General features: G+C 37.2%; 2 protein-coding genes across 9 annotated transcripts in view; one reads left to right on the top strand and one right to left on the bottom strand.

Annotated features, from left to right (window-relative positions):
- The window catches only part of LOC109409739 (hippocampus abundant transcript 1 protein), a 112,658-nt gene extending 87,698 nt beyond the window's left edge, over nt 1-24,960 (top strand). For 5 of the 8 annotated variants that reach the window (XM_019683242.3, XM_019683237.3, XM_019683236.3 and 2 more), the window contains 9 exons: nt 1,614-1,709; nt 2,043-2,233; nt 2,302-2,443; nt 2,501-2,692; nt 2,763-2,971; nt 3,037-3,123; nt 3,209-3,306; nt 9,988-10,389; nt 20,016-24,960. In XM_019683242.3, the coding sequence (XP_019538787.1) occupies nt 1,614-1,709; nt 2,043-2,233; nt 2,302-2,443; nt 2,501-2,692; nt 2,763-2,971; nt 3,037-3,123; nt 3,209-3,306; nt 9,988-10,389; nt 20,016-20,110 (1,512 nt within the window). In that variant the 3' untranslated portion in view covers nt 20,111-24,960. Of the gene's footprint in view, nt 1-1,613; nt 1,710-2,042; nt 2,234-2,301; nt 2,444-2,500; nt 2,693-2,762; nt 2,972-3,036; nt 3,124-3,208; nt 3,307-9,987; nt 10,390-10,618; nt 10,681-20,015 lie in introns of all 8 variants that reach the window. The other 3 variants (XM_019683241.3, XM_019683240.3, XM_019683238.3) reach the window with 3 other exon arrangements.
- A 483-nt stretch (nt 24,961-25,443) lies between these two features.
- Nucleotides 25,444-26,409, bottom strand: LOC109432002 (brachyurin-like). The gene has a single exon (XM_019708307.3). The coding sequence runs from the start codon at nt 26,366-26,368 to the stop codon at nt 25,487-25,489; it is 882 nt and encodes a 293-aa protein (XP_019563852.3). The 5' UTR covers nt 26,369-26,409; the 3' UTR covers nt 25,444-25,486.
- Nucleotides 26,410-26,700: the final 291 nt, after the last annotated feature.

The following is a 26,700-nucleotide window of genomic DNA, read 5'->3' as shown; positions in this document are numbered from 1 at the left end:
AGGAAATCGTCTAAGGATTCCTTAGGCGATTTTTTCAAGTCCTCTTTCACAATTCGTTCAAGAATCCTTTAAGAACGTCCAGCGAAGATTTAATCTTTTTCATCAAGGATTTTTTCAAGCTACGTTACAAAGCTGCGTTGGAATTCATCTAGACGATTCTTCAAAGATTTAATTGAAAATTCCTCCAAAAATTCTTGCAAACATTTCTACAAGAATTCCTTCAGGAATTCCTCCAAAATTCCTTTAGAAAATCTCCCAAGGAGGTATGACCGGGTATGGGTTCAAGCATGATCTCAGAAATTCCTGAAAGATATTTTCCATGACGAATGAAGGAAGATTCTTGGAGAAATTCCGTAAGTTTCATCCGAAGGACTCCTTGAAGGGCTTCATGAGAAATCCGAAGAGGTATTCCTGAACGAATGCTTGAAGAAATTGTTAAAAAATCCTTGAAGGAATTCCTGAAGGATTTCTTGATAAGTTCCTGAAGAAATGCTTGGAGGAGTTTCTGAAGTAAGCATTGTAAGTATTCCAAAATCAATGCTTAGAAGAATTTCTGAAGCAATCTCTGAAAAAAGTTTTGAATTCCTCCTAATCTTAGAGGAATGTTTGTGGACGTCTTTGAAATAACTGCTAGAGAAATCGTAATTGATATCCTCGAAGGCAAGGTAAGTACTTACCTTGCCCGAGGGAATTCCCGCAAAAACCCTTCAAGGAACACTCGGAAAGAAATACTTGATGGATGGTTGATGGAATACGATGATTGCACTTATTTTTTATACGAGAGCGAAAATAATCGACAAACTATTGTTTTTACGTGTTCAGATCTTAATATTAATAAATGGGGCCCCTGAATTTCGGCTGCTACCTTTAGCTAAGTCAACAGCTATGTTTCGTCCTGTGGTTAGGACATCAGGAACGTTTTTATAATGCTCATGAATTTTACTTCCATATCGGTTCTGAATTTCGTAAAATTCAATTTTGATTTGTAGCACATTTTTTCTTGTATTTTGGGGCCCCTGTTGGTACAAAGAGTAAACTAACTAATACTAAACTTAACTAACTATACTACTTGAATAAAGTATGCACATTTACAATTGTTAATAATAGGACTTCAAATTAACCATCTTTGTGCCCCATTCCAAAATTCCTTGATAATCACGAAGAGGCCTGCAGATATCTATCTGCAGTTCTGAAAGTATAGAACTTATACTTATAGGAAACTAACGCTATTTAAAGAACTTTATTCAAACTAGTGTTAGAAACCTTTTCTAATTTGGAGGTCCCCTGAATCCCGGGGGCCGGTGCGGACCGCACCCTCCGCACCCCCTTGCTACGCCACTGATACTTACGTACGATAATCATAAATTGGGGGTCACCTGTCTAATGATTTTTTACCATCAAAACAGGCGCTTTGAAGTGCTATTCTGCGGAAGCTTGCAAAACTGTTAAACCCAATGACTTTGTACGTGATAGTGGAGTATGATGCGATTCCCGCCAATTTCAATTGATTGCTTTTACAATTACAGATACTGCTAACGATGCTCTTTTGCCAATTATGACGAACTTGACAGCCCCATGTACCTATTCTAATTGATTTTATTTTCTTCCCGCAGAGTTCCGGTATCGGTGAGCCTAGCGTGTACCATGCCTTAGTTGTGATATTTTTGGAGTTTTTCGCGTGGGGTCTGCTGACGATGCCCGTGATAAATGTAAGTAATCCTGAACATTCATCAAAAGACAAATTCATTCTTGATCCTGCACACATGCTGGTATAGTAAATTACTCCGGTACAATCCTGGTGAAAGCATGGAAGCCTTTTACGCAATCGACTGAAGGTTATTCTTGGATGCCGACGAGGCGCAAAAGGCATTTCCACAAATAGACACTGCTGCGTGATTGAGTGATATAATTCTACCGGTTGTTTTTCCCGACGAGGTTGTGGGCTCATCACTCCATAGCGTAAAATATGCGGTAATACTCGATGTAATCGTTGTTCTTTGTTTGTATTTTTTCTTCACCCCGACCATCCGAAATGCTCACAGGTTCTGAATCAGACCTTCCCCGATCACACATTCCTGATGAACGGTCTGGTGATGGGCATCAAAGGAATCCTCTCGTTTCTAAGCGCCCCACTCATCGGTGCATTGTCCGATGTGTGGGGCCGAAAGTTTTTCCTGCTGATAACAGTGTTCTTCACCTGCGCCCCCATACCGCTGATGTCAATCAACTCATGGTAGGTGTTATCCTTTCGTTTGCAAATGCATCGAACATCCAGTTACATTGTATCCTTTACCGTTTTAGGTGGTTTTTCGCAATGATCTCAATCAGCGGAGTGTTCGCTGTTACTTTCTCGGTGGTTTTCGCTTACGTGGCCGACGTAACGACCGTTGAGGACCGTTCCCGGGCTTATGGTCTGGTGTCGGCTACATTTGCTGCTAGCCTCGTAAGTGTGGTATAAGTTCCCTCACCTTCCATTATAACACACATTCCTGTTTTGTAGGTTATTTCACCAGCCCTAGGCGCCTATCTGAATGACAAATATTCAGAACCTCTAATAGTAGCTTTAGCGACAGCGATCGCAGTCTTAGATGTATTTTTTATCCTAGTGGCAGTGCCGGAAAGTTTACCGGAGAAGGTGCGGCCCAGTTCATGGGGTGCACCAATCAGTTGGGAGCAGGCCGACCCCTTTGCCGTAAGTCTATTCTAAATCGTCATTTGTTCCGAATCATCTCTAATTTCCCCATCAAATCCCTCCAAAACAGGCGCTACGGAAGGTTGGCTTGGACCAAACCATTCTAATGCAGTGCGTTACAGTATTACTATCCTACCTGCCAGAGGCCGGACAATATTCGTGTATTTTCGTCTATCTGAAGCTGAAAATGCACTTCAGCTCGGTGGATGTGTCCATCTTCATTGCCGTCGTCGGTATTCTGAGCATACTGACACAGGTTGTTCTAGGTGATTTAATGAAGTGAGTATCCCCGTCGGCTCTATTTTGGGCGTTCCCACTAATTTGTTTGTTTTGCTCTATTCCAGGGTACTTGGTGCTAAGCGTACTATAATAATAGGATTACTATTCGAAATGCTGCAACTACTGTGGTACGGTTTTGGCAGTCAAACCTGGTAAGTTTGGGGGGTTGTACGTGACCTTGGTGAATATCAACACACCTAATCGATAATTTTATCGTTTCCTTCTTCGTGTCCTCAGGATGATGTGGGCTGCCGGAATCCTAGCGTCACTCGCGTCAATTACTTATCCAGCCATCAGCGCATTTGTTTCGATACACTCGAATCCAGATCAACAAGGTAAGTGCACTTGTTTTCGTGTTCACTGTTTATGTGTTTCATTCAATATTATTGTCGAAATGATAACGATAGGACAAATAAACCATTGGAAGATGTCAATAACTAGGTACAAAGCACTACGTAACACAAAACTGCAACAAAATTGGAAGAATAAAAAAAATGTTGTAGAATTTTATGCATTTCTAATATATATCTATATATATATATAAATGAGTTTGAAGTTCCTTTGAGGCAACAAAACTCGGGAACGGCTGAACGGATCAAGATGACTCTTGCTTGGTTTGATATGTATTCATGGTGGCTGTGTTGATATGCATAAAAAGTTACGAAAATCATTTAAAAAAGTATGAAAAATGACAAAATATTGATTTTTTATGAGCCGGGAAGGATTTCAGCCTGATTGAAACGAAATCAATCTAGAGTGCGTTGCTGCGATGACCTCAGCAGTTGTCAAACCACCGCAAATTGGCAAGACAAAGTTTGCCGGGGTCAGCTAGTTTTCTATGACAATCATATGCTTTCTGAAAACATTTAGGGGCTGTCCATAAACCACGTGGTCATTAGGGGGGGGGGGGGGGGGTTCGGGCAATGACCATTTTGTATGGACGAAAAAAGAAATTTGTATGGACTAATGACCACGCGGGGGGGGGGGGGGGGTGTGAGAAGTCCCAAAAAAATGACCACGTGGTTTATGGACAGCCCCTTACGATTTACGATTTTGTGAAATATTTACGAAGAAGTCAGTGTTGAGACCAATCTTGCCGGCGATTTTATTCAGACATGCTTCATCAAAAACGTTATAAAGTTCTGATAATTTCATAAATTACTAATCTTTGGCACATTTTTTTGCTAATTGCTTTTTTGCTAATTGCTAACCATGTACTGTGAGACTTCTGGATTGATCTCGGTTGAATTCTTGCGGAATCTGCAGATGTTTTCTGAATTACCTAAGCAAATGATCTACATGAGATGACTAGTAATGGATCCCTCTCTTGTTGTTCTAAAAGGAGATTTTTGAAAGCCGTTATCAACATCTTTAGGAGTTCCCTAGTGGCACTTTTTGTATCCTTTGATACTCCGATCTGAAGTTTTCCTGAACTTTTACAGTTCCAGGAAAGCTATTCTATGTGCAAACGGAGTTGTTTATCAGGAAAACTTAACGCCAATTTTAGATGGAATCTAACTATATAAATTAATGATATCTTTTGGTTATTACAAAAAGTATGTAAGCAAGATATTCACTGAATTACTAGAGAGACTCGTCGTACTCCATGAGCTATGAAATAATCTCAGTGGATTTTCTTAGAGCTGTTGATCATTTCTAGTATGATTTATGATAGGTGCCCTGCACTAAACGCTTAATTTGTTAAAACTGAGAAGATTCGCTTCTGAATTTGTTAGTAAAGCTCTTGAAGCCGTTTATGTCCTGTTAATCCCGAGATCAATTTTCGGCTTGAATTTGAAATAGAGTTTAAATTTTGGACAGAACTTATAGAGTAATAGCAGAGGTTTTATAAAACACTGAATCATGGCAAGTCTGCAAAAGACGTCTATCGGAAAGATACAGGTTAGACTTTTTAGAGATTTTTATGGTGGCAGGAAAGGGCGATGGTTTTCTAAGTCTTCGAATCAAGAACGATTTTTTTCTGCATTCCTGACGTTTCGGCCTGGGGATTTCGCCTTTACGATAGCATTTTTAGAGACTTCCATGGAAAACGCTTTTGAAAAACTCTGGATAGTATCTACATTATTTATAAGAAGTTTATAGCGAAAATTAAAAATTGTCATACAATTCTCTAGAACGATCCTTTAGGACTTACTCCAGGATTTCTACCATAATATTGGCTATACATTATTTTGAAAGTTTCGTTAAAAATGCTCCTTTTCGTAATTGTTGCAGTTTTTTTCCTCATCTGTAGAGCCTTTTAACCACTGTGTCCATTATTTAGAAATATTGTGGTATAACGCATAGTTAATTTGATGCTAATCGATTATCCTGTCACAATTGAGCTGTGATGGACATTGGTTGATATACATAGCACTCGATCCCAACTACGCACAACTCGTTTTATAAAGTCTATTATCTTGTTAGGATTACTTTGCCAAACTTCTAAGAGCTCTAATAACCCTTTGCAGGGTTGCAGAGTTAAGCACATGACGAATAATGTCGGCTCTTCGTTGGGCTCTTCTCTGTACAGGAAAAGCTGGGCGCTGGGCTAATTTGGCTTCTAAATGGATAATGCTTCTTTTTGATGTCTTCGGCGATTGTTCGATCAACGATCTTCGGCGATTGTAGGGTCTGGGTCCATTTGGGCGGGAGGGCCTATTTTGGACAGTTGCTGCTATAAACACCATCAATTTTTATCCAATTGACTTCAATTTTTGTTTATGGCTAGATACTGTATGTATCTCACCGTGTCCCAAAATCAATTGGATAAAAAATGACTGAGTTACAGCAACAAGTGACCAAAATAGATCCATCTGTCCAAATGGTTCCAGACCCTATATCTTTGGCTGTTAAAGCGACATAGAACATCGTGGAGTTAATAGATCGGGGCCCTTAGGAGCAACTCGGGTTTCCAGCATCCCATCTTTGTTGATTTTGTTAGGAAATGGAATACGGTGATCGAGCTTTTTTGTTTTCAGCAGACTCCAATGGAACAGCCGTTGACGTAGTAGTAGTTCTTAGACTTCACGTTGACTTCAAGTTGTGAAGATCTTGGTCTTCGGTCGTTCGCTTAAAATGAAATGCACAGGGTACGTAAAACGGATCACGCCGAAAAACAAACGCTTTGTCCTAAGCGGTGGATGTTGGTAACAAAGGCGCTCCGCAACAACAAACGCATGTGAAGCGATGAGAGCAATAAAACAAACATCGCTTGCCGTGCGTGTGCCGATATTTCGGCTTTGCTGCTGAAATTTTCGAATCACAGCATCGAATTTATGAGCATTTGGACGAATTAAGACTCTTGCCATCCTCAGAATTGAGTTTCAGTTTGAAAACAATGCGAAAATTTCGATGTGAATAGAACGAGACGAAAATTCCTACCGTTTTTGTTGTGAACAAACTTGAGAGCGATTTTGTCATTATCTGCTACCGAAAAAACAAAGCGTGCCTTCTTTGTTGCCTATTTTTTTTGCTTGCGGTGCCACATTCTGCGTACACTGGATATGCACGATTTACTTACTCGATCTGGAACGAAAGCTGGCAGCCGTAAGAACTCGTCTTGGTAGCGATGGGGTGTCCACGAGGTCCATCCCGAACTTTGGAGGGACAGCCAAGTTCAAGCCCGATCTGCAGTAACGGTAGAGAATTTTCTTTTCAATGGGCAATTTGTAGAGATGTGGATGATACGTTTAGACGAGTTCACATAGTTAATCGATTGGACTGGTAGTTCCAATTTTTCAAATGTACGTGCGTTATTGACCAGATCATGTTACTCAGCGTAGCTTTTGCTGGAACTGATTAGATGCATTACACGAAACCCATTTTCGACTTGTATCTTTCATCTCCTGTCCACCATGAATGTAGCAGATTGGACATTCTTTTCAGATCCAGTTGGTGTGACAGTGATCTTTCTATCATCGTGATATCAGAGTTTTCATCCAACAAGGATTAGATGTGCACTGGATCTGATATCCCATATAGGGTATTGGTTTCCTTATTAAGCATGTGGCTGCCATTTTCAACCCACGAAAAAAAAGGATTGTTTTTTTGTTTTTTTGTTTCTTATTTTTGTATTTTTTTTTAGAAGTGAGCACCCATGAAAACAAAAAGAACGAAATCAATCGGTGCCGTAGTCGCTTGTTTTCGAATAGGATGAACATGGGAGCATGAGAATTACTGATGGCACACATATCCTATAGACCGCCACGACCGTTCGACTTTACCAGAGCATACATTTGGACACTACCCTTTCTCATCATAATATCCGCCATGAAATCGACAAACTCAGATCCGTTACTTCTGCTGCATCTTTGGAGAAAAAACGGATTGGTGAGGTGATCTTTTGGACCACTAGATATCTGCCACTAGATGGTCACAATAATTTTAGGCGTCCATGCAATATAGTTGATGCGAGTTAAGCCCCGGGTCTGCCATACACCATCCTGAATGTTTTTATTACCCGTGGAACTGCATTCAATAGCAACAATCTGTTTTCACTGCCTCTAGTGCGGGACTTTAAGAATTCTAGGCTACGTTGAAGACGGATCGATTTTTTTAGTTTGAAAGCTCGCCCTCTATAGTCTCCTTTTCAAACCAGCTAATAAGCACAGGCCAGTCTTCTGGCTTGCCAGAGTAGCTGGCATTTTGAAATTTAAAAAAAAAGTTGTGGTTGGGAAGGGATTGACATAAATAATAGAATTTTCAATAATGGCATAGAATGAAACACTGTTTACCCCTGCCCTTCAGTTCAGAGAGGGTTTGGGCAGCGTTCTGCCAACTTGGTCGAGGCAGGATTCTTGGGAGAACAAGTAAGGGGTCGTTGAAAGATTATGTAACAGTATTTATTGTATTTTGTGTGAAAAATTCTAAGCTTTCCCATACAAGTTACATAATATTTGAAAAACCTCATCAACACTGATATTCTAAAGAGCTGGAATGATGGGTTGAGCTTGTAGTGATCCCTTGAAGATGGGATGCAAATCATTAACTCGCGATCGCGCATCTTTGGTACTTCAGGAAAGCAGTACACTACATAAACGAATGGATTTTAAAACACATCCGATACATTACAAAAATTTAATGATTTGCTATCCATGTCCGTGGAACCATTCTGAATAGCCACTTAGGAAATACACTGGATTTTATTTCTTTTTATTTATGACTATTCTCATTATTATTATAACTTTTGCCTTTCGCGAAACGCCCTCCCCCTGGATATTCGATCTTGACGCGATGGGAGGGCTTAACCCATTAGCATTTTAGCGCCAGTTCTTTCACCACCGCTTGGACTTTGAGCTAGATATATCTAGTTTACGAGTTGAGCGCAAGTGAAGGAATCGCCGTAAGTGCTAATGGGAACCAAAGGAGTATCCGTCGTGCATTTATCACAAGTCAAAAACAAATTATAATTCAGCTTGCATAGACCTAATCTTTGCATTCTTTGAATTTTCTCAAATTTAACAATAATTGTTAAATTTAACGTAACGCAAGAGTGGGTAGAGGAGGTCTCTGCGTTACACTCATCATTCGTTACTTGAATTCGTTAGTACACAGGACAGGGGACGCTAGGATAAGTTGATTTACAGCCTTACAGATTAGATTCATTACAATTAGAAGATTATGGACTGATTAGGTGAAGATAAAACTGTTGATTATAGGAGTTTGTATTTGTATTTCTTATTTTTATGGGTTTTGTGAATTTATAAAAGTTGACAAATCTCGCGTTTAGTATCATACAGGCGTATCTACAATGATCGATTTCTCTTCATCGATTTTCTCTTCGGAGTATTCCGGAAAATACGACCAATATTCGGATGATCTCTCGGTGTATTTCGGTGAAGGACGACTAGGACTAGCATCTAAAACAACAAAAATAACCGAAAATGATTTACCGGCAAAGTTATTAATGAAAGAGAAAATCGATGAAGAGAAATCGATCATTGTAGATACGCCCGTATGATACTAAGCGCGAGAAATAATCATTATCATTTTCATTTTTGACAAAAATCAGTTGACTGAACTTTTTTGTTTTTATATCTTAGACGGTATTATTTCACTGATCAAAAAAGCAGGAATTCAGTTAGGACTTAGGACGGTTGACATTGTAAAGGGTTACGATGGATATAATATTACTTTGGACTGAGATGATCACAGATATGCAGAAGACGACTAGCGAAATTAGAAACACAATTTGTTATTATTATTGACTATATTTTGACAAATAGGGTTTGACAAATTTCTTTACAATATCGAATGGAAGCTCAAAAAGTGTTATCTAACACTAATATGAGAGTTATTTGGAGATGATGCTGGTGCTGTCAATGACTAACATCGGTTATTGACACTATTGGTAATCAGCTTGAAATAATTTTCAGAATGTATTATAAAATAACTGAGGATATTATCTGATTATTGTTTGAGGAAGCTGTCAGAAAAACTAGTTGCCCATATCGGCTAAAAACGCTAGTTCTGGTAGCTGGCTTCGAATAATTTTCAGAAATATCAAATCTTTAAAAATTAGCTACGACACATTTTTTTTTCTTTTTGCTCTTTGTATATTTCTTAAGAATAGTACTCTGAAGGCGTTAACATAGACATAGACACCCTTTTTTATCTCTGAATGTTGTCCAGTGACCTCGGAGATTTTCGATTATTGAAATATTGTTCAATTATCAAATCATCTTTGGAGCTTCCATTCGATCAAAACACTAGTGCGATGGGAAAAGTTAAAAACAGTATTTTTAAAAACTACTACGACCTAATGCTAATAACTACACACTTTGCTCAAGTTGACGACATCGTCCAGTCCATCGTGAGTATTAGTCCTAGTAGGGGGAAAGTTGGGAAAGGGTCCAGGCTTTGCTATCAGCTGTCCTGCAGCTCCACCTGGTCACTCTTCAAAAAAAAAAAAAAAAAAAAAAAAAAAAAAAAAAAAAAAAAAAAAAAAAAAAAAAAAAATGAAACACTGTTTACGTTCCTACATTTACTAATCCTTGCGAATCTTTTTTTTCTAGGTGTTGTTCAGGGCATGGTGACGGGCATGCGGGGGCTATGCAACGGGCTGGGCCCGGCCATGTTCGGTGTCATCTTCTACGTGTTCCACGTGGATTTGAACGACGACCACAATGGGGTGGCCGCCAGTCTAAACGGTCATTCGGCGGCCGGGAGTGCCATCGGGGGCAGCGCCCTAGGCAGCAGTGGTGGTCTAGATGGGAGCAAATTCGTGCGGAACGAAACCCTGCACGGGTTGGGCAGCGGCAGCCATCACAGCATCATCGAGGACGAGTACTCGCAGATGATGCCGGGTCCGCCGTTCGTGTTCGGTGCCCTGATGGTGATCTGTGCGATTGCCGTGGCGGCATTTATTCCGGAAGCGCCCAGCGATAGCATCCGGCGGCCATCGGGTGAGAAAAAAAGTAGTTATTCCAGTTGATTTATTTTTTGCTGTGTTTATGTGGTGTTATGGTTGCTTTATTGGTGGGTGTGTCATGTCACTTGTATGAGAGTTTGTCAGGTATATTAACAACTATTACCATGTTTCCGGCGCGCTGATTTCTAACACAACTGACAGGGTGAATTTCGTTCAAGAGAAGCAGGAGAATTTATTTTGAATTTTTGTTTTCCATCTGTTCCTTTTATTTGCAGAATCGGACTATAGGAGCCATGATAAATTTTCAGTGCTTATTGGCGAATGAATGAATCACAATGTAAGGATTATTTTTTTGCGTAGGTGGGACCGTTTTTCTTTCAAATTTCCGTTTAGGTCATTTGATTACACTAGATGATAGTGCCATATATTTTTTTCTTTTTCTATCAGAGCTAGAAAAAACGGAACACTTATTTTTCATCTCTTCTCATTGGCACATCTATGCTTTCCTCAATATGATTTTCGATCAGAAATTGTCAACAGCAGTGGACTTCCTATGGAGTAAATGTAAATATCTTGATTTTGAAATTCATTTCTATTCTATCACTAATTAATTTGTATCGTCTACTAGATTAGATTGTTTCAATAATTTAAAATTCTCTAAAAGTTTGCTGGTTTATAAAGTCAAATGATTTATGTTTTGTTTTTCAAAATATCTTCAACTTTGATTTTTTTTATAGAATAGTTGTCTTATTAAATTTTACAATACTTGTAAGCCAAGTAAGGATCAGAGATAGGCAAACACCATCACCACCTCGTATCCCTGTCTAAGGCGACACTACTTCATCCAAGATGAATCCAGTTGCGCTCGATGTGTTTTGTTTGTGGCGAATTCGCCGTCAGATTTTGCTGCTTCGCATTTCAGATGATCGTACAGCTCTGCCATCTTTCCAAACGTTCTGGCTGCCGCACACTGGGGCAGGATTAAAAATACATGGAAAAAACCTTTAGCTCGTCGAGATGTCGAGATACTCATTTGGTGCCTTCAGAGAAAATATTTCTATGGACATGGTCGATATTCTGAGTGGTAGTCAATTTTTCTTACGTTATTCGCATAAAAGTCCTATAAATCATTTTGGCCAAATTGCGTTTTAGCGATATGGTTTCTTCGGCAAAGTTGTTCGGCTATTTATGCTGAAAAAGTTTGCTGAAGACGTCAAATTTCCAAAGCCAACTATTCTTGAGATATTGACCGATTTATAAAATACCTACCTAAAATCGATTTTTTTTCATTAAAATACGTTTTTAAACAAATTTAATGTCCGTTTTCGAGTTATAATAATGAAAAATACTAAAATAAACATATATCGAGGAAATTAGTTGAAAAAAATAAAATATGCATTGATTTAATATAGAAAGTTCCCGAAAAACACGCAAAATGTATATAGGACGTTCTTGCAGTCGGGCAAGTTTTTTCATCGGCAATCACCTAAAAAATACATTAGCTTTCATGTAAAAAATTTTCACAGACATGATATTTAATGATTTTTTCTAAATTGAGTTCAAAGTTTACTGTTTTAGGTAAATTAGTACAAAATTTTTGTTCATAAAATACTACGTTTTAAGGTGCCAAGTGAACCATGAAAAGTATAGATACCATCTAGTCATAGACTTAGTTGTTTCTAATCTCCAAACAAATTGCAAAACATAAAAATGTCCCAAACGCCAACGAAAGTATGCTTTGGTTTTATCATTCGTCAATGCCGTTATACAGTCACACATCATGAATATTTTTTGATTGTATGATTATTATTTTATTTAATACAGATATTAAAAAAAAATTGGAGAGTTATAAGCATAAACAAATGTATTCGATGATCTAAAAACTCAAAAGCATGTGAGTAAAAAACATAGAAAAGCTTTTCAATTATTTTAACCTAGTCGTACGTACTAAATATTTAAATATTTTGCGTACTAAGCAAAATTAATAACAATTCATCAGAAATAAACCAGTACATAACTATTCTTTGTTATTTGATTCCTCTATTGTTTAGCTGTCTTTCAAATTAGTGGCCATCACAGGAAGCAAACCTATGTCTAGATCTCTACAAAATCTGGATGTGTTGTAAAACAGTCATTGAATCATCACGCAAATACATTACGTGTGAATAAATCATTAACGAATGATAAAATCAAGGCATGCTTTTATTGGCAGCATTTGGGACATTTTTGTGTTTTACAATTTGTTTGGAGATTAGAAACAACTAAATCTATTACTAGATTGTATCTATCCTTTTTATGGTTCACTTGGCACCTTAAAACGTAGTATTTTATGAACAAAAATTTTGTACTAATTTACCCAAAACAGTTAACTTTGAACTCAATTTAGAAAAAATCATTAAATATCGTGTCTGTGAAATTTTTTTACATAAAAGCTAATGTATTTTTTAGATAATTGCCGATGAAAAAACTTGCCGAACTTGCCCGACTGCAAGAACGTCCTATATACATTTTGCGTGTTTTTCGGGAATTGTCTATTAGGGTGCCAATGAAAATCGAATTTTCGAATTTCAAAAACGGGTAGTGCTCAAAAGTTTCGTCTCCTCAAAAAAAGTCCCCATGCAAAATTTCAGCTCAATCGGACTTCGCTAAGGGGTGGCCCAAAGCGGTCAAAGTTTGGCTGTTTTGAAACACGAAAAATATCCCAAGGTAGGGATACATGAAAATTTCGAAATCGAAAAAATTTTTTTGATGCCAAATGCCTTAAAAGTGCATGAAACGTCGAGATCTGGTGTTATCTCAAAAAATTTTTTTTTGAAAAAAATTGACTTTCTGGACTTTTTGAGTTGGGGGAGTGAAATGAATTTGAAATGGAGGATTTGAATTTAGTTGCTGAAATATTCATAGCAATAGTACTGGAACATGTCTTATATCATCGTTGGCAACTGCTAGCATATTACATATCATATATCGTTAGGGTGGTTCACTTATTTTGCATTAGGGTGGTCCTTTTTGTAGAAAAATTTAAAAAAAAGATAATAGTATTAAAAAATCACTTATATGTATACCTGTAAGTCATTTTCAAAGTTGAATATATATAATATTTCATTAGGGTGGCTCATTTATTTTTATTTAGGGTGGTTCTTTGAGATGGAAATTAAGAACAAAAAAATATTTCCAGAAAACTTACCAGTCATATTTTTGTATAGTTTAAAACCATGATCCTTTATTGGCATGTAACACTTTGTTAAGATATTCCTAGACCAACATGTGGAAAGGGCGTAACAGCCATTGCGAATTTCTGCTTCTCCTGTCCCTCCCGCGCATATCCCCAATTATTCATGAAATCTTTTATCTTCTTTTTAAAATTTTGAATCTTCTTTTTTTGGGTGTTTCACTTATTTTGCATAAGGGTGGTCCTTTTTATTGAAGAATAAATAAAAAAAACATAATAGTATTTGTATTGTATTTTCCGTTAGGGTTGTTTTTTTTTTTGGAAATTAAGATAAAAAAATACTTCCAGAAAATTCAACCAGGTAATCTTTTTCGTATAGCTTCAAGCCATGATTTCCTACAAATCTTTCAGTGACTTATCAATAATGAGATATTCTCTAATTATTATCTCTTATCTCGTTCTATTTCATTAATCACGGCATCAATTTAGTGATTAAAATCGATTTCTATCTACAGAATTAAATATTGTGGTACGGACTACCAAAGGGAATTATTTACTAGAGAGGTTCATCTCATTGTAAGATTTTGAAAAGTTTTGTGAGACTAAATTCAAATATTCGGGTAAATATTTATTCAGCTGTTTCTATGAGGAAGAAGAGTTAAGTTTGAAGATAGAACTGTTTCTTGAACCCCTAAGATGGGGAAGTTTTTCATGAATGCGGTATTAGCAGATTTAATTTACTTTTGCAATGGTCAAGGCCAAGCATGTCCGTACTGAGCGGATGAAATTTATGCTCTTTTGATTTACACCACCAAAATTATCGTATTCATGCAATCTTCCTACACTGAGCGAAAAATTCACTTCAATTCCACTGGAAATCATAAGAAGATTTTTTCCATCTAATTAAACATTTGAAACTTGCATGATTGGTTAGTGAAAATATTCCACTGGAAAAATCCAATAGCATTTAAGTGAAATTTTTCACTACAAAATTTAATAAAATTTAAGTAAATTTTCAGTATATTTGGAACAACTTTTGGCCATTTTTGTTTTTGTTTTGTCTATTTCGAGATTATTAAAAAAAATTGGTTTGTCTCCGTTTTATCGGAGACCCCCAAACGGTTCCCTAGTAAGGATGGAAACATAAAAATCACAGAACATATTGCCATCATCACACTCATGCTTGGTTCGTTAGTGATGGCTGACAATAATTCGCTTCATTTTTCATACATTCGACTTCAGTAAAACCCACTAGAAAATCATATACATTTTACAATACAATACAGTACCAAATTTTCAATAGCTTTTCTTTGGAGTTTCACTAAGTTTTCAAGCGTATTTTACTTAATTCATTTGAACTCACTGAAAACATCATTTTTGAACGGTTACTTGAGTTTTTCCAGTGAAACTAAAATGTATTTTCCTCTCAGTGTATCTTAACTGATAGAAGGTTGTTGAAATAATTTAAATGTCTTTTCGAACTGTCAAAAAACCGCACCGCAGTACCACACTGAGCCAAAAGCCCAAAATCGCATATTTTGCCCTATAAATCCCGGATTCGGATTCAGCGACTGTCAGAGACACATAAGTTTGCTTTTGAGACAGACCAAAATTTAATTTTTGTTTCGCCGTCTTATGTGCTCTCTCTTGTCCGGAATTCTTGTTGGAAACTGATATTACGCAGAGGAATAGCAAAAAAGAAAAGGAAAATAAAAGTTCAAAAAATCAGATGTAATTTAATGTAATGTACCAAAAACCTATCAGCATGAATTTAGTAAATATCACAAAAACGTTCCCACTCTTTCGTTACGTCCCTTTTACTACGACCAGCGTATGAAAGTTATGCTCTATTGATTTACACCACCGAAATCATCGTATTTATGAAATCTTCCTATCTTAACTGATAAAAGGATGTTGAAATAATTTAAATGTCTTTTCGAACTGTCAAAAAACCGCACCGCAGTACCACACTGAGCACACGGAGAGAATTTCACTCGGGTGAATTTTAACGCTCCGTGCGGAACTGCGTTGAGATTTTTGACAGTTCGAAAAGACATGTAAATTATTTCAACATCCTTCTATCAGTTAAGATAGGAAGCTTGAATGAATACGATAATTTTGGTGGTGTAAATCAATAGAGCATAAATTTCATCCGCTCAGTACGGACACGCTTGGCCATGACCATTGCAAAAGTAAATTATATCTGCAAATACCGCACTAATGAAAAACTTCCCCATCTTAGGGGTTCAACAAACAGTTCTACTCTTCAAACTTAACTCTTCTTCCTCATAGAAACAGCTGAATAAATGTTTACTCGAGTTTTTGAATTTAGTCTCACAAAACTTTTCAAAATCTTACAATGAGATGAACCTCTCTAGTAAATAAATCTATTTGGTCGGGGTTCTGCTAAACCGAACCAAAGACCATTTTTTGAAAAACTGATTTTTCTTACCCATTAGATGAAGAATATGATGATCTTCCTTCCATGTAAAAATCCAGTAATTCTGTCAGCTCTTCGTGGAGTAAATTCAAAATTTCTGTTTAGCAGAACATGCAAAAAATAAAATTGCATCCAACCAGAGTGAACTGTAAACCATTCCATAGAATCAGCGAAATATTTTAGTTTTGGTCCAGATGATGAACATTTCAAGTTCTCCTCATCGCCGTCAGATTTCTTACTTCTAACCGACACATAGTAACAATCTGTGAGAGAATTTAACACGTAAATAAAAATACGGGTGTTGGAGGATCCAATTATGTTTCGATGGCGTTGACCGCCATTTTTCCAAATCACATTCAGCCAGACCGAACCAAATCCACTGCATTTATTAATCATTTTATTCTCAACAATAGAAAACTCAACTGGATTTAAATACATGCGTTATGTCGGTACACCTCATACTGATAATTTAACCCAGAAGCCGTCATTGAACAACAAGGCTAATTAGTATAATAAAGCTTGAAAAATAATCATACACTTGGTTCACTTTGGCTGATCGAAAAATGGCGTTTTCACGAAAACCGTCCTTGAGAAGAAAGTTTAAAACTTGATTAAGACATAACGACTAACCTTCAGCTAGGTAAAACGACCTAGAGGTAACGCGCTTGGTTATCACTTAGAAGATCCAAGTTAGAATCTCTTTCATATTTTCGAAAACTTTTTTGTGCTTAGTTCACTTTGGCAGAACATTTTCATGGTTTTCTTTGACCAGCATAAATTTGAAGTACACAAATTGCCCCACTTTCACATGGCAGGACCTCAGGATACGCATGAACATCATTTGACGTAATCACTCTTGCTCTGTGCCTGCACACATGCACCGCCTATGAAAAAAACATAGGTGGGAAGAGCTGAGCTGGGCTGGGAGGGCATCCGCAGTTCATATTTCAAACTATTTTGTGACCTCTATGCTACCATACTATACGTCTCCTCTCTGATTCATGTAAAGGATTGTAAGTGATATCGATTTCAATTTCATAGACACTGAAAAATCGAGATTTTTTTCACAATCCGACTGGTTTTCTCTTAAACAAAGAATCACTGTCAGCCACACTGAACTATAAACCATATCTCAATGTTTTTGTTCAGCCAGAGTGAACTGAGTGCAAAGTACTGAGAAATAAAATGTTATTATATCAATGATTTCAAATAATTTACATATATTCTTCATCTCTGATGGTTAATAAAGACTTGTAAGCTACATGTGTGCGAAAAAGTTTCAAATAATCTTAGCTGTTGTTTATTTCTGAGTGGATGAACTTTAAGCTTAATTATCTCGGAATAAACTTTTTGGCGCTTAGTTCGGTTTAGCAGAACCCCGGCCATTTGGTAGTCCGTACCACAATATTTAATTCTGTAAATCGGTTTTAATCACTATATTGATGCCGTGATTAATGAAATAGAACGAGAGGAGAGATAATAATTAGAGAATATGTCATTATAGATAAGTCACCGAAAGATTTGTAGGAAATCATGGCTTGAAGCTATACGAAAAAGATTACCTAGTTGAATTTTCTCAAAGTATTTTTTGATCTTAATTTCCAAAAAAAAAACAACCCTTACGGAAAATACAATACAAATACTATTATCGTTTTTTTATTTAATTTTCTACAAAAAGGACCACCCTTATGCAAAATAAGTGAAACACCCAAAATAAAAAAAAGATTCAAAATTTAAAAAAGAAAATAAAAGATTTTATGAATAATTGGGGATATGCCCGGGAGGGACAGGAGAAGCAGAAAATCGCAATGGTTGTTACGCCCTTTCCACATGTTGGTCTAGGAATATCTTAACAAAGTGTTACATGCCAATAAAGGATCATGGTTTTAAACTATACAAAAATATGACTGGTAAGTTTTCTGGAAATATTTTCTTGTTCTTAATTTCCATCTCAAAGAACCACCCTAATTAAAAATAAATGAGCCACCCTAATGAAATATTATATATATTCAACATTGAAAATGACTTACAGGTATACATATAAGTGATTTTTTAATACTATTATCTTATTTTTTAATTTTTTCTACAAAAAGGACCACCCTAATGCAAAATAAGTGAACCACCCTAACGATATATGATATACAATATGCTAGCAGTTGCCAACGATGATATAAGACATGTTCCAGTACTATTGCTTTAAATATTTCAGCAACTAAATTCAAATCCTCCATTTCAAATTCATTTCACTCCCCCAACTCAAAAATTTTCTAAGTCCAAAAAGTCAATTTTTTTCCAAAAAAATTTTTTTGAGATAACACCAGATCTCGACGTTTCATGCACTTTTAAGGCATTTGGCATCAAAAAAAAATTTTCGATTTCGAAATTTTCATGTACCCCTACCTTGGGATATTTTTCGTGTTTCAAAACAGCCAAACTTTGACCGCTTTGGGCCACCCCTTAGCGAAGTCCAATTGAGCTGAAATTTTGCATGGGGACTTTTTTTTGAGGAGACGAAACTTTTGAGCACTACCCGTTTTTGAAATTCGATGGTCAAATTTTTCCCATACATTCCATTGGCACCCTACTGTCTATATAAAATCAATGCATATTTTATTTTTTCAACTAATTTCCTCGATATATGTTTTATTTTAGTATTTTTCATTATTATAACTCGAAAACGGACATTAAATTTGTTTAAAAACGTATTTTAATGAAGAAAATCGATTTTAGGTAGGTATTTTATAAATCGGTCAATATCTCAAGAATAGTAGGCTTTGGAAATTTGACGTCTTCAGCAAACTTTTTCAGCATAAATAGCCAAACAACTTTGCCGAAGAAACCATATCGCTAAAAAGCAATTTGGCTAAAATGACTTATAGGACTTTTATGCGAATAACGTAAGAAAATTTGACTACCGCTCAGAATATCGACCATGTCCATAGAAATATTTTCTCTGAAGACACCAAATGAGTATCTCGACATTTCGACGAGCTAGAGGTTTTTTCCATGTATTTTCAGTTCTGCCCCAGTGTGTGCCGATATTGTCCGCAAAGCAAACAAATTGACCTGTCCATCGTCTGATCAGTATAGGCAGCTTCCAAAAAAAACTGTTCTCGTTTTATTCATCTGTTAGTACCCAAGAATGCACCCGCAAAGCTAATTTGACTGATCAACTTAATCTGGCTTCCCATGCTAAAAAAAGGTTCTCACGAAAACAGTGTAATTGATGCATCCTCTGTGTTTTTTTTTCTCGTTGATCAGTCCAATCAAAATATTGTTCGATAGGTCCAGGTATTTCCTCTCGTGTTTGAGAAGTTTGACTGAAGTTTCTTCTCTCCTCATCTGTTTTTGTTCATTTTCCTAAACTGTTTCTTGTTTCTGTTTTGGTGGTCCCACAGTTTGGCCGTTATCAATCTTGGGCACTTTTGCGGTTCATTGAATATTCAGAGTGCTGCTACAGTTTTATTAATTCAGTCAATCTCAGTGTTCAGCGTTAATTATTCAACTTAAAACACAGCATTTTAGACATTCTCATTCATTTCAAACCTATGCTGGTTCTTCGTTCCATTTTTACTCAAACATTTGATCAAATGTACTGATTGCTTCAGTGAATTGTTCTTAGACATTATGCATAGCGAGCTTTGGCGCGATCTTCTATTGTATTCCTTCGACAGTTACCTAGAATCTATGCATATCATTCAAATCCATACATTCCTGCATCTTGTCGCGCTGTTTCGTTTCTCTTCTTCCCTTGCTACTCTGACATCCAAATTTCCATTGATATGGCTATTTTTTAAACTATCTACTCTTTAGAAGGAATCTGAAATCTGCTTCAAGATAACCAGGGAATCGTATTGTCTCTGGGGCCAAACGTATACATTTTTCCTAAGAATACGCGTACTCTAGTGTTGCTGTTTGTTTATTTTAATCGCTAATAGATATTCAATTCTTAGAGCTAGTAAAAGTATTAAATGCAGTATTATCCTAGTATTATGGGAAATACATAGATTAAATGTTTAACTTCCTCACCGATATATTTGTTTACTCTTTTCTTTTGTAGGGCTATCAGTAGACGCGGATTACGAGTACGAACGGGGTCGCAAAGTAGCTGGACCACTGTCGCCCCTGATGCACCAAGACTCAGCTCAGCTATAGTTTTTCCTGTAAAAAAAAACAAAAGAGGCAATGAATAGCACCAAACAAATAAGTAACCTGCAACCAGGCCTGCTAGCCAAGAGCTGAAGTCAAAACAAATATCACACACACATTCATCTGAGAAGCAGCGCCACTGTCGGTCATTGTGACAACTCCCCCCCATCATTGGACCCCTCCCCCTCTGAGAGAAGCGGAAAGTTTAGAACAACCAATTTTAGTTGTTATTTTAGTGGATAGAGATCGAAAAGTTTTTACGTGTGAATGAAATAAAAGGAAAAGTCACACTCGCACCCAAAACTGACATTCGGTTATGCGGTTTGAACTGCTAGTTTGTACATTATTTTCCAGTGGAAAGCCCCCTTCATTCCCACTACACACTAGTTTATCCAGCGTTCCACGTATATTAAAACACTGAGGTTATAAAGATATCCAAAATAGATTTGTACCCGCGCTTGAAGTTTGATTCCTAGAGCGGTGTTTGTTTGTGCAAAAGAAAAAAGTTTATATAAAATCGAATCGAAAATCTATAAGCTTTAAATTTGAACCAGATTTTTGAGCGAAAGCTGCCAGCAAAAGCACGCAGTGCGAGTTTAGTAGGTTTATCAATTGGAAATCGATTATTTAGAGTTCGTGCAGTCGATTCATATATTCAGTAGCAACGATGGGAAAAAGAGTGGTCATGCGGATTGGGTATATCATGTAAACGACAACAATGAAGACAATGCCATTAGTCTAGTCAGCGAAATCCTTTTATATTCGTGTATTATTTTGCAATCCTCCTTTGTGCAGGATGGCGTCGAAATTTTTCTGGGTTTATATTTATAAAGTTGAAACGAAAATTTATGAATTATTTGGACAAATTGTTACAGTGGAAAGAGTATACGTTACTAGAGAAATGGAAAATATAATGGTGTGGGAAATAGACGAATAAAGGAATGACATGACTTCTTACTACCTACCTAAAACTACTAAAACGAAAGAGTGATAATAGCATAGTAAGGATTATTTTCAGTTGTGTAGGCAAATGGTTGGAAATAACAAAATGAAGCAAGGCTGGATCGATTACGACGGAGGGTGAACAGGGAAGTTGCACGATATGATATAGTAACTATTGCATCTAGGGTGAATCCGGGAGGAAACCGAGTTGGTAGCACGTACAATCCGTTTTGAAAGGGATGAGCTTAAGATGTGATTCTATCACGTTGTTGTGCAGTATGGATGGAATGGACAAAATGGATTTTTCTCTTCTGATTGGTTAACTCAAACGGAAGTGACACTACCTCGAGTTAGTTTTCTCTTTGATAAAGTGACCAAGTTTTTCTAGGTTTTTTGAGGCTTTTAAAACTAAAAACCGTAATCGAGAATCGTTAGACGCTGTATACGAAGACCTCGGATGCACTATAGTTGGTCTGAAGACAGTTTATTATGAGTGTTTCTGTATTAATAAAACGTCTTAATCATCTTTCGTATGATGGTGACTTTGCATAGCATTTAGGTACAACAAAAAGCTGTCGTTATAAGCAATGTTTACCCAACAATTAAAAAAAACGGTTCGTTGTAAGATAAGCAACATTTTCAAAAAATGTCTATTATTTGGATAGAATTCTAAGCAGCTTGTAGTTGAATTTGTGTTATGAATCCATAATCAAAATAATTCTTTCGTTTTTAATTGTTTGGCTATGTCAACGGAGTTAATCAAACTACGTTCAGTAACGTGATCTCCGAAATAATCATGGAAAATATATCATGAATTTGCGAAATTTAAAGTTCAGAGAGTTGTATAAAAAAATCACAGATAAGTTTTCTTGTAGAATCATCCGAAGGAACTTCGCATGATTTGAATGAATCTGCTGGGATACCTAGGAAATATCTAGTCACAGTCATCTCTTGGTTAAGTGTCTTGGAACGTATTTATATCGACTACTTCCATCACTTTTCTGGTCATTATTAAAGCTTGCAGTACATCGGAGATGTATTACAAGCATTGACGCGGCCGAACAGCTTATATTAGTATCGTAGTAAGTGACTTATCTGGGAAGGTGTCAAGAGATAAGACTCGGGCTTTTCTTTCGTATCCCCTGGCTTCCGGATCAAAAGACAACAAATTTCTAGTAGGGTATATGTACCATTCCTTGGCCTAATTTGCAAGCCGCATTGACAATTTTGACCGTAACTCATGAATTAATAGCACTAGAAATAATATGTTGACCCTATTACACACTCTAGGTAATGCATGTTTCCCCAATTGGAAGTAAACTAACGTAAATATTCAAGAATTTACTTTATTAAGTTGAAAAGACTCGATGCGGTGGTATGCAACGTTGGTCTATGGTACAAAAATTGGCCTATTAGTGGATACAACGTTGGCCTATTGCTTTCCATGCACTAGAACCACATTATCTCATTTTTTTCAATATTTCTGCTGAAGTATTATCTCTGTTTGTTCACCAATCTTACTTGTACATTACATTTTTGGAGCCAAATTTTCAAAAAACTGTAAATAAATTACTTAAACTTAAGTTCATTCTTAATTTATTAACGGAAACAACGCAACCCTATTATTGTGTTATATTTTTACAGTAACCGTACACAAAATCTTTCTTCCTGTTCGTTCTTTCTGGTTCTTACGCAAGCAATGTTGTTGACGTCACTTTATCGGTGTTTTTTACGTCACTTTACTGATGGGCCAAGATTTGGGTACATAGTGAAAAAAATGTCCTCAATATTCGGCCCACATTCAACTTGTAAAATATTTATTATTCGTTGAAAACTAATATACAAGCTCAAAATAGCGTCTTTGACCGTCGCATCAAATGTTCAGTTATTGAAAAGTCAGTTCGAAATGTTCCAGAATCATGCCATTTATGATCATGTATATAGACTACCCACTAAGCCGAAGAATCATGGCGTCTACAAAAGCTAAACAAAGTGACATTTTCATTCATTTTTAATGCTCAAAAGTGCTAAAATTGAAACGAAATGTTACAGTTGTTTGCCGCATAGCTTTTCCGATATCCAGTTATGCGTGTTTGTTTGAGTTTTTGGATAACGTTGAGATAGGCCGAACGAGGGGGCTATGCCAACGAAGCATCCCGATACCCTATTTCACAAAAAAAACGAAAAGAGACTAGCAGTGGTGGAAAAATCTCTTGCTTCATCTCATTTTTCTGGTGTAAAATTGAATACCAGCGTACACTCGTGCAGACGTAGGACATCCAGGGAGTCATTGGGTAGATTCTAGTAGCTATGCAAGACTATTCGCGGGATTTTTTTCAAATTTCTTCATGATCCTTAAGCTCTTTTGCGAAAATTGTGCACCCAGTGATTGCTTGCGACCGTTTCAAGCAGCCAGACTAAAAGATGTGCAATTATTATTATTAATACAGAAACACTCACTCATTTGGTTCAAATTAATTGTATGTTTCTCAGTTTTGCCTTCACTACCCCAGCAATTTTGCTCCGTGAATGAAAAAAAAAACTAAACATTTTCTGTTTTCACCAAACAAAACAAATTATGTTTAAAATTAAAATATCGTCTTACATTTTTTACTCCGCTATTCAACCAATTCAGTTCACATTTTAAGCGTTGCAAATCTCTTCTATCTATCTAGTTTATGTAATTATAATATATGTTGTTCTTCTACATCAGATTTAAAGTTATTTGCCTATAAATTTTTCCAGTTTTCGTTCCCTGTTTTAAAACACCAACTTCTACTTTATTGATGATCATTCTCCATGAACTGTTATACGCTTTGCCATTCTGTTTTCAGACAGGTATTTTGTATTTCTCTGTCCTATACAAATTGACTGAACAATTTCGTAAACTAAAAAAAATACCAATTAGCCAAAATTTCCCTCAATCACATTTGAAATGTGAACTGAATCGGTATAATTACTAGCATAAAACAAATGTAGGTCGATTCATGCAGCGGAGTGAGGCAGATGAAAGAGAGTATTAGTCCAAAGATTATTGAAAAATAGTTATTTAGCAAAATAAACAAAAACTAGCTACACTAGGGCATAATAAACTGAACAAGCAACAACAAAATCTCTAAACCACTCCCAGAGAAACTAAAGTTATCCTCTATTTGTATAGAAAATATAAAACTAAAAACAATCAAACAAAAATAAACTAACAAAAACAGCGGTACGTAGCGATACAAATTCAAACACACGCCAACGCAAACAAACATACACACACAAACACTGGTGGTAAACAAAAAAAAACGCTCGATAAGTTAAACCGTTTTCATTCGAAACACACACACTCCGGTAGATGCGAGACCGAAAGTCAATATGAACGCAAATGTAAATGCAATTTTCACCTCGAAACGTTTCGGGGACCTTTCGTATTTTTTAGGATGAGCCAGACGTGCGAACCACAATGGATGGATCGTATGAAGATGGGGGTGTGTGCATTGCCCATTTTTCCGTTTTTCTAACACAAACGCACCCACTCCGAGAAACAAGTTGTTGACAAATCGTTAAATCAGTGAGCAGTGAGTTCTATTTTTGTTTCCGTGTTGAGTATGAGAGGGTGAATAACATGAATGGGAGTGAAATCAATAAATACAAAAAAAAAATGAGAGAGAATGGGAAACGTGATGAGAGCGGATAATGCAAGACGGTGTCGAAGAAAAATGTATAAAGTGAAATAAAACAGAAAATCCCAGTATAATTAAAAAACATAGGTTTATCAATTAGAAGGAGAGTTTTTTTTTAGAACCGAGCAAGGAAAGCTGAAGATGAGATGTACAATATAATAGGAAACAGAATGGATCGTTGGAAGGACGGGATGATATGCTGTAAAATAAATTGACAACAAAAATCCAATGCAACTTTGCTGAAAATGTTTGTTTTGGCTTGATTTTTTATGATCCGAACGATTTCCTGTTTGCGCAACTCTCTAATGGTTACATATTCTTAGCACGTCCATGTGTCATCTTTCAGCATCAGCACATCTTCTTTTATTGTTACTCCAAATTTTGGTGTTCACAACAGCAGACGGAATCACCAATCGACTATGTTCTGATTGTAAAATGGCACTTTTCTGCCATAAAAGAACTGTCCACATGGGCATTCCAAAAGCTCTCAGTCTTGTACCTTTGGAAAACGTGGACGCTCTCAAACCACACCAATGTTCATTTCGCATTGTTCTTATTCCAGAACCGTATAAGTTTTTCTCTCTTCTGTAGGGAACTTTTGTATGTACTTTAAGAAAATCTTCAGTTAAGTTTACATTTAAGAAAATAGATAAGACAAATATTTTAGATGAAAGCTATTGAGTTTATATGAGTGTGATATGTTATATTGAAAAACGAATTAGTTCACGCTGCTTTTGTCAAAGATCTATTCAATATAAAGGTCAACAACAATTTACAAATCGGAGTTAGCCAGAATCCAGTCTCTGAAGTGCGACACGCGGACGTACACCGATGGCATACCGATCGAGCATCCGGCAGCGGAACCGAACGATACAATACCGACCTGCAGGCTGCCTCCGTCCTGGACGGTCAGTGGGCCACCAGAGTCACCGTTGCAAGCGGAGCGACCGCCAGTTCCAGACAAACAGATGTTCTGGGCCTGGATCAGGTTGGTGTTTCCACCCCAGCTGGACAAACAATCGGCATGGGTCATGATTGGGTTGCTGGTGAACATGACGACAGCGGAAGTGGCCTGGCTGGCATCCGAGGTGCGTCCGAATCCAGAAACGGTACCGGTCATTCCAGCAAAGCTTCGGCCATCTCCGGCAGCAGGAATGCGAGTTGGGGCAACACGATCGGTGAAGGTCATGGCGCTGTTCAGGCGAACGGTAGCGATGTCGTTACGGATGTTGGTTGGAGTGTATCCAGGGTGCATGTGGATTCCAGCCGATGTGAAAGCAATGCGCTGTTGGCTAGCCTCGACAACATTACGGTTGTGGGCTCCCATAATGGCAGTACCTCCAAAGGCATTCTGGACACAATGAGCAGCGGTCATGATGAAGTTGTTGGTCAGAACGGTTCCTCCGCACAAACCGGTTCCTGCGGCGAAGGTACTGAGCAGAGCAATCTGATACGGGAACTGGCCAGGGGTGGCTTGGGCTCCATTGGTGATACGACGTTCCGGCAGCAGCTGACGCAGGTATTGCAACTCAGCTGGCAGACGAGCCCAGTAGTGGTCGAATTCCTCAATTGGGCGCACCTGAGACCAGTCGATCTCGATCCACTCAGCACTGGCCACTGCCAGAAGACCAACCAACAGCACTAGAGTTTTCATTGTAGGGTCACAGTCCGATTGACTACTGGTGGTACTATGGAATTCAAACGCTTTTATAGAGAAATTTTAGATTAATCTTTAAACGCATCCTTATCGTAATGCTTGACTAATCAGGGGAAATTTCGCCATCGAATTATTACATTTCTGTTTTTACCGTGTGCAAATTTAAAAAAATGGGTGGCTCCAGCAATATGATAAGCATTGCGATAAGCATTATCCATTTTGAGATGCACCAGCCTACGGATAGATGTTCTTCCAACCAAGATAATTATAGATACCGTTGTCAGTTGATTGACCCAAAAGTAAAATAAACGCACATACAATAGGTCATT

Source organism: Aedes albopictus, chromosome 2, assembly GCF_035046485.1.
Source record: "Aedes albopictus strain Foshan chromosome 2, AalbF5, whole genome shotgun sequence".
NCBI lineage: Eukaryota > Metazoa > Arthropoda > Insecta > Diptera > Culicidae > Aedes > Aedes albopictus.
This window is presented reverse-complemented; position numbering and strand designations above follow the sequence as displayed.

What these genes read in the sequence shown, in the direction of transcription:
- LOC109432002 (XM_019708307.3), bottom strand. Translation starts at nt 26,368, where the DNA reads ATGAAAACTCTAGTGCTGTTGGTTGGTCTTCTGGCAGTGGCCAGTGCT.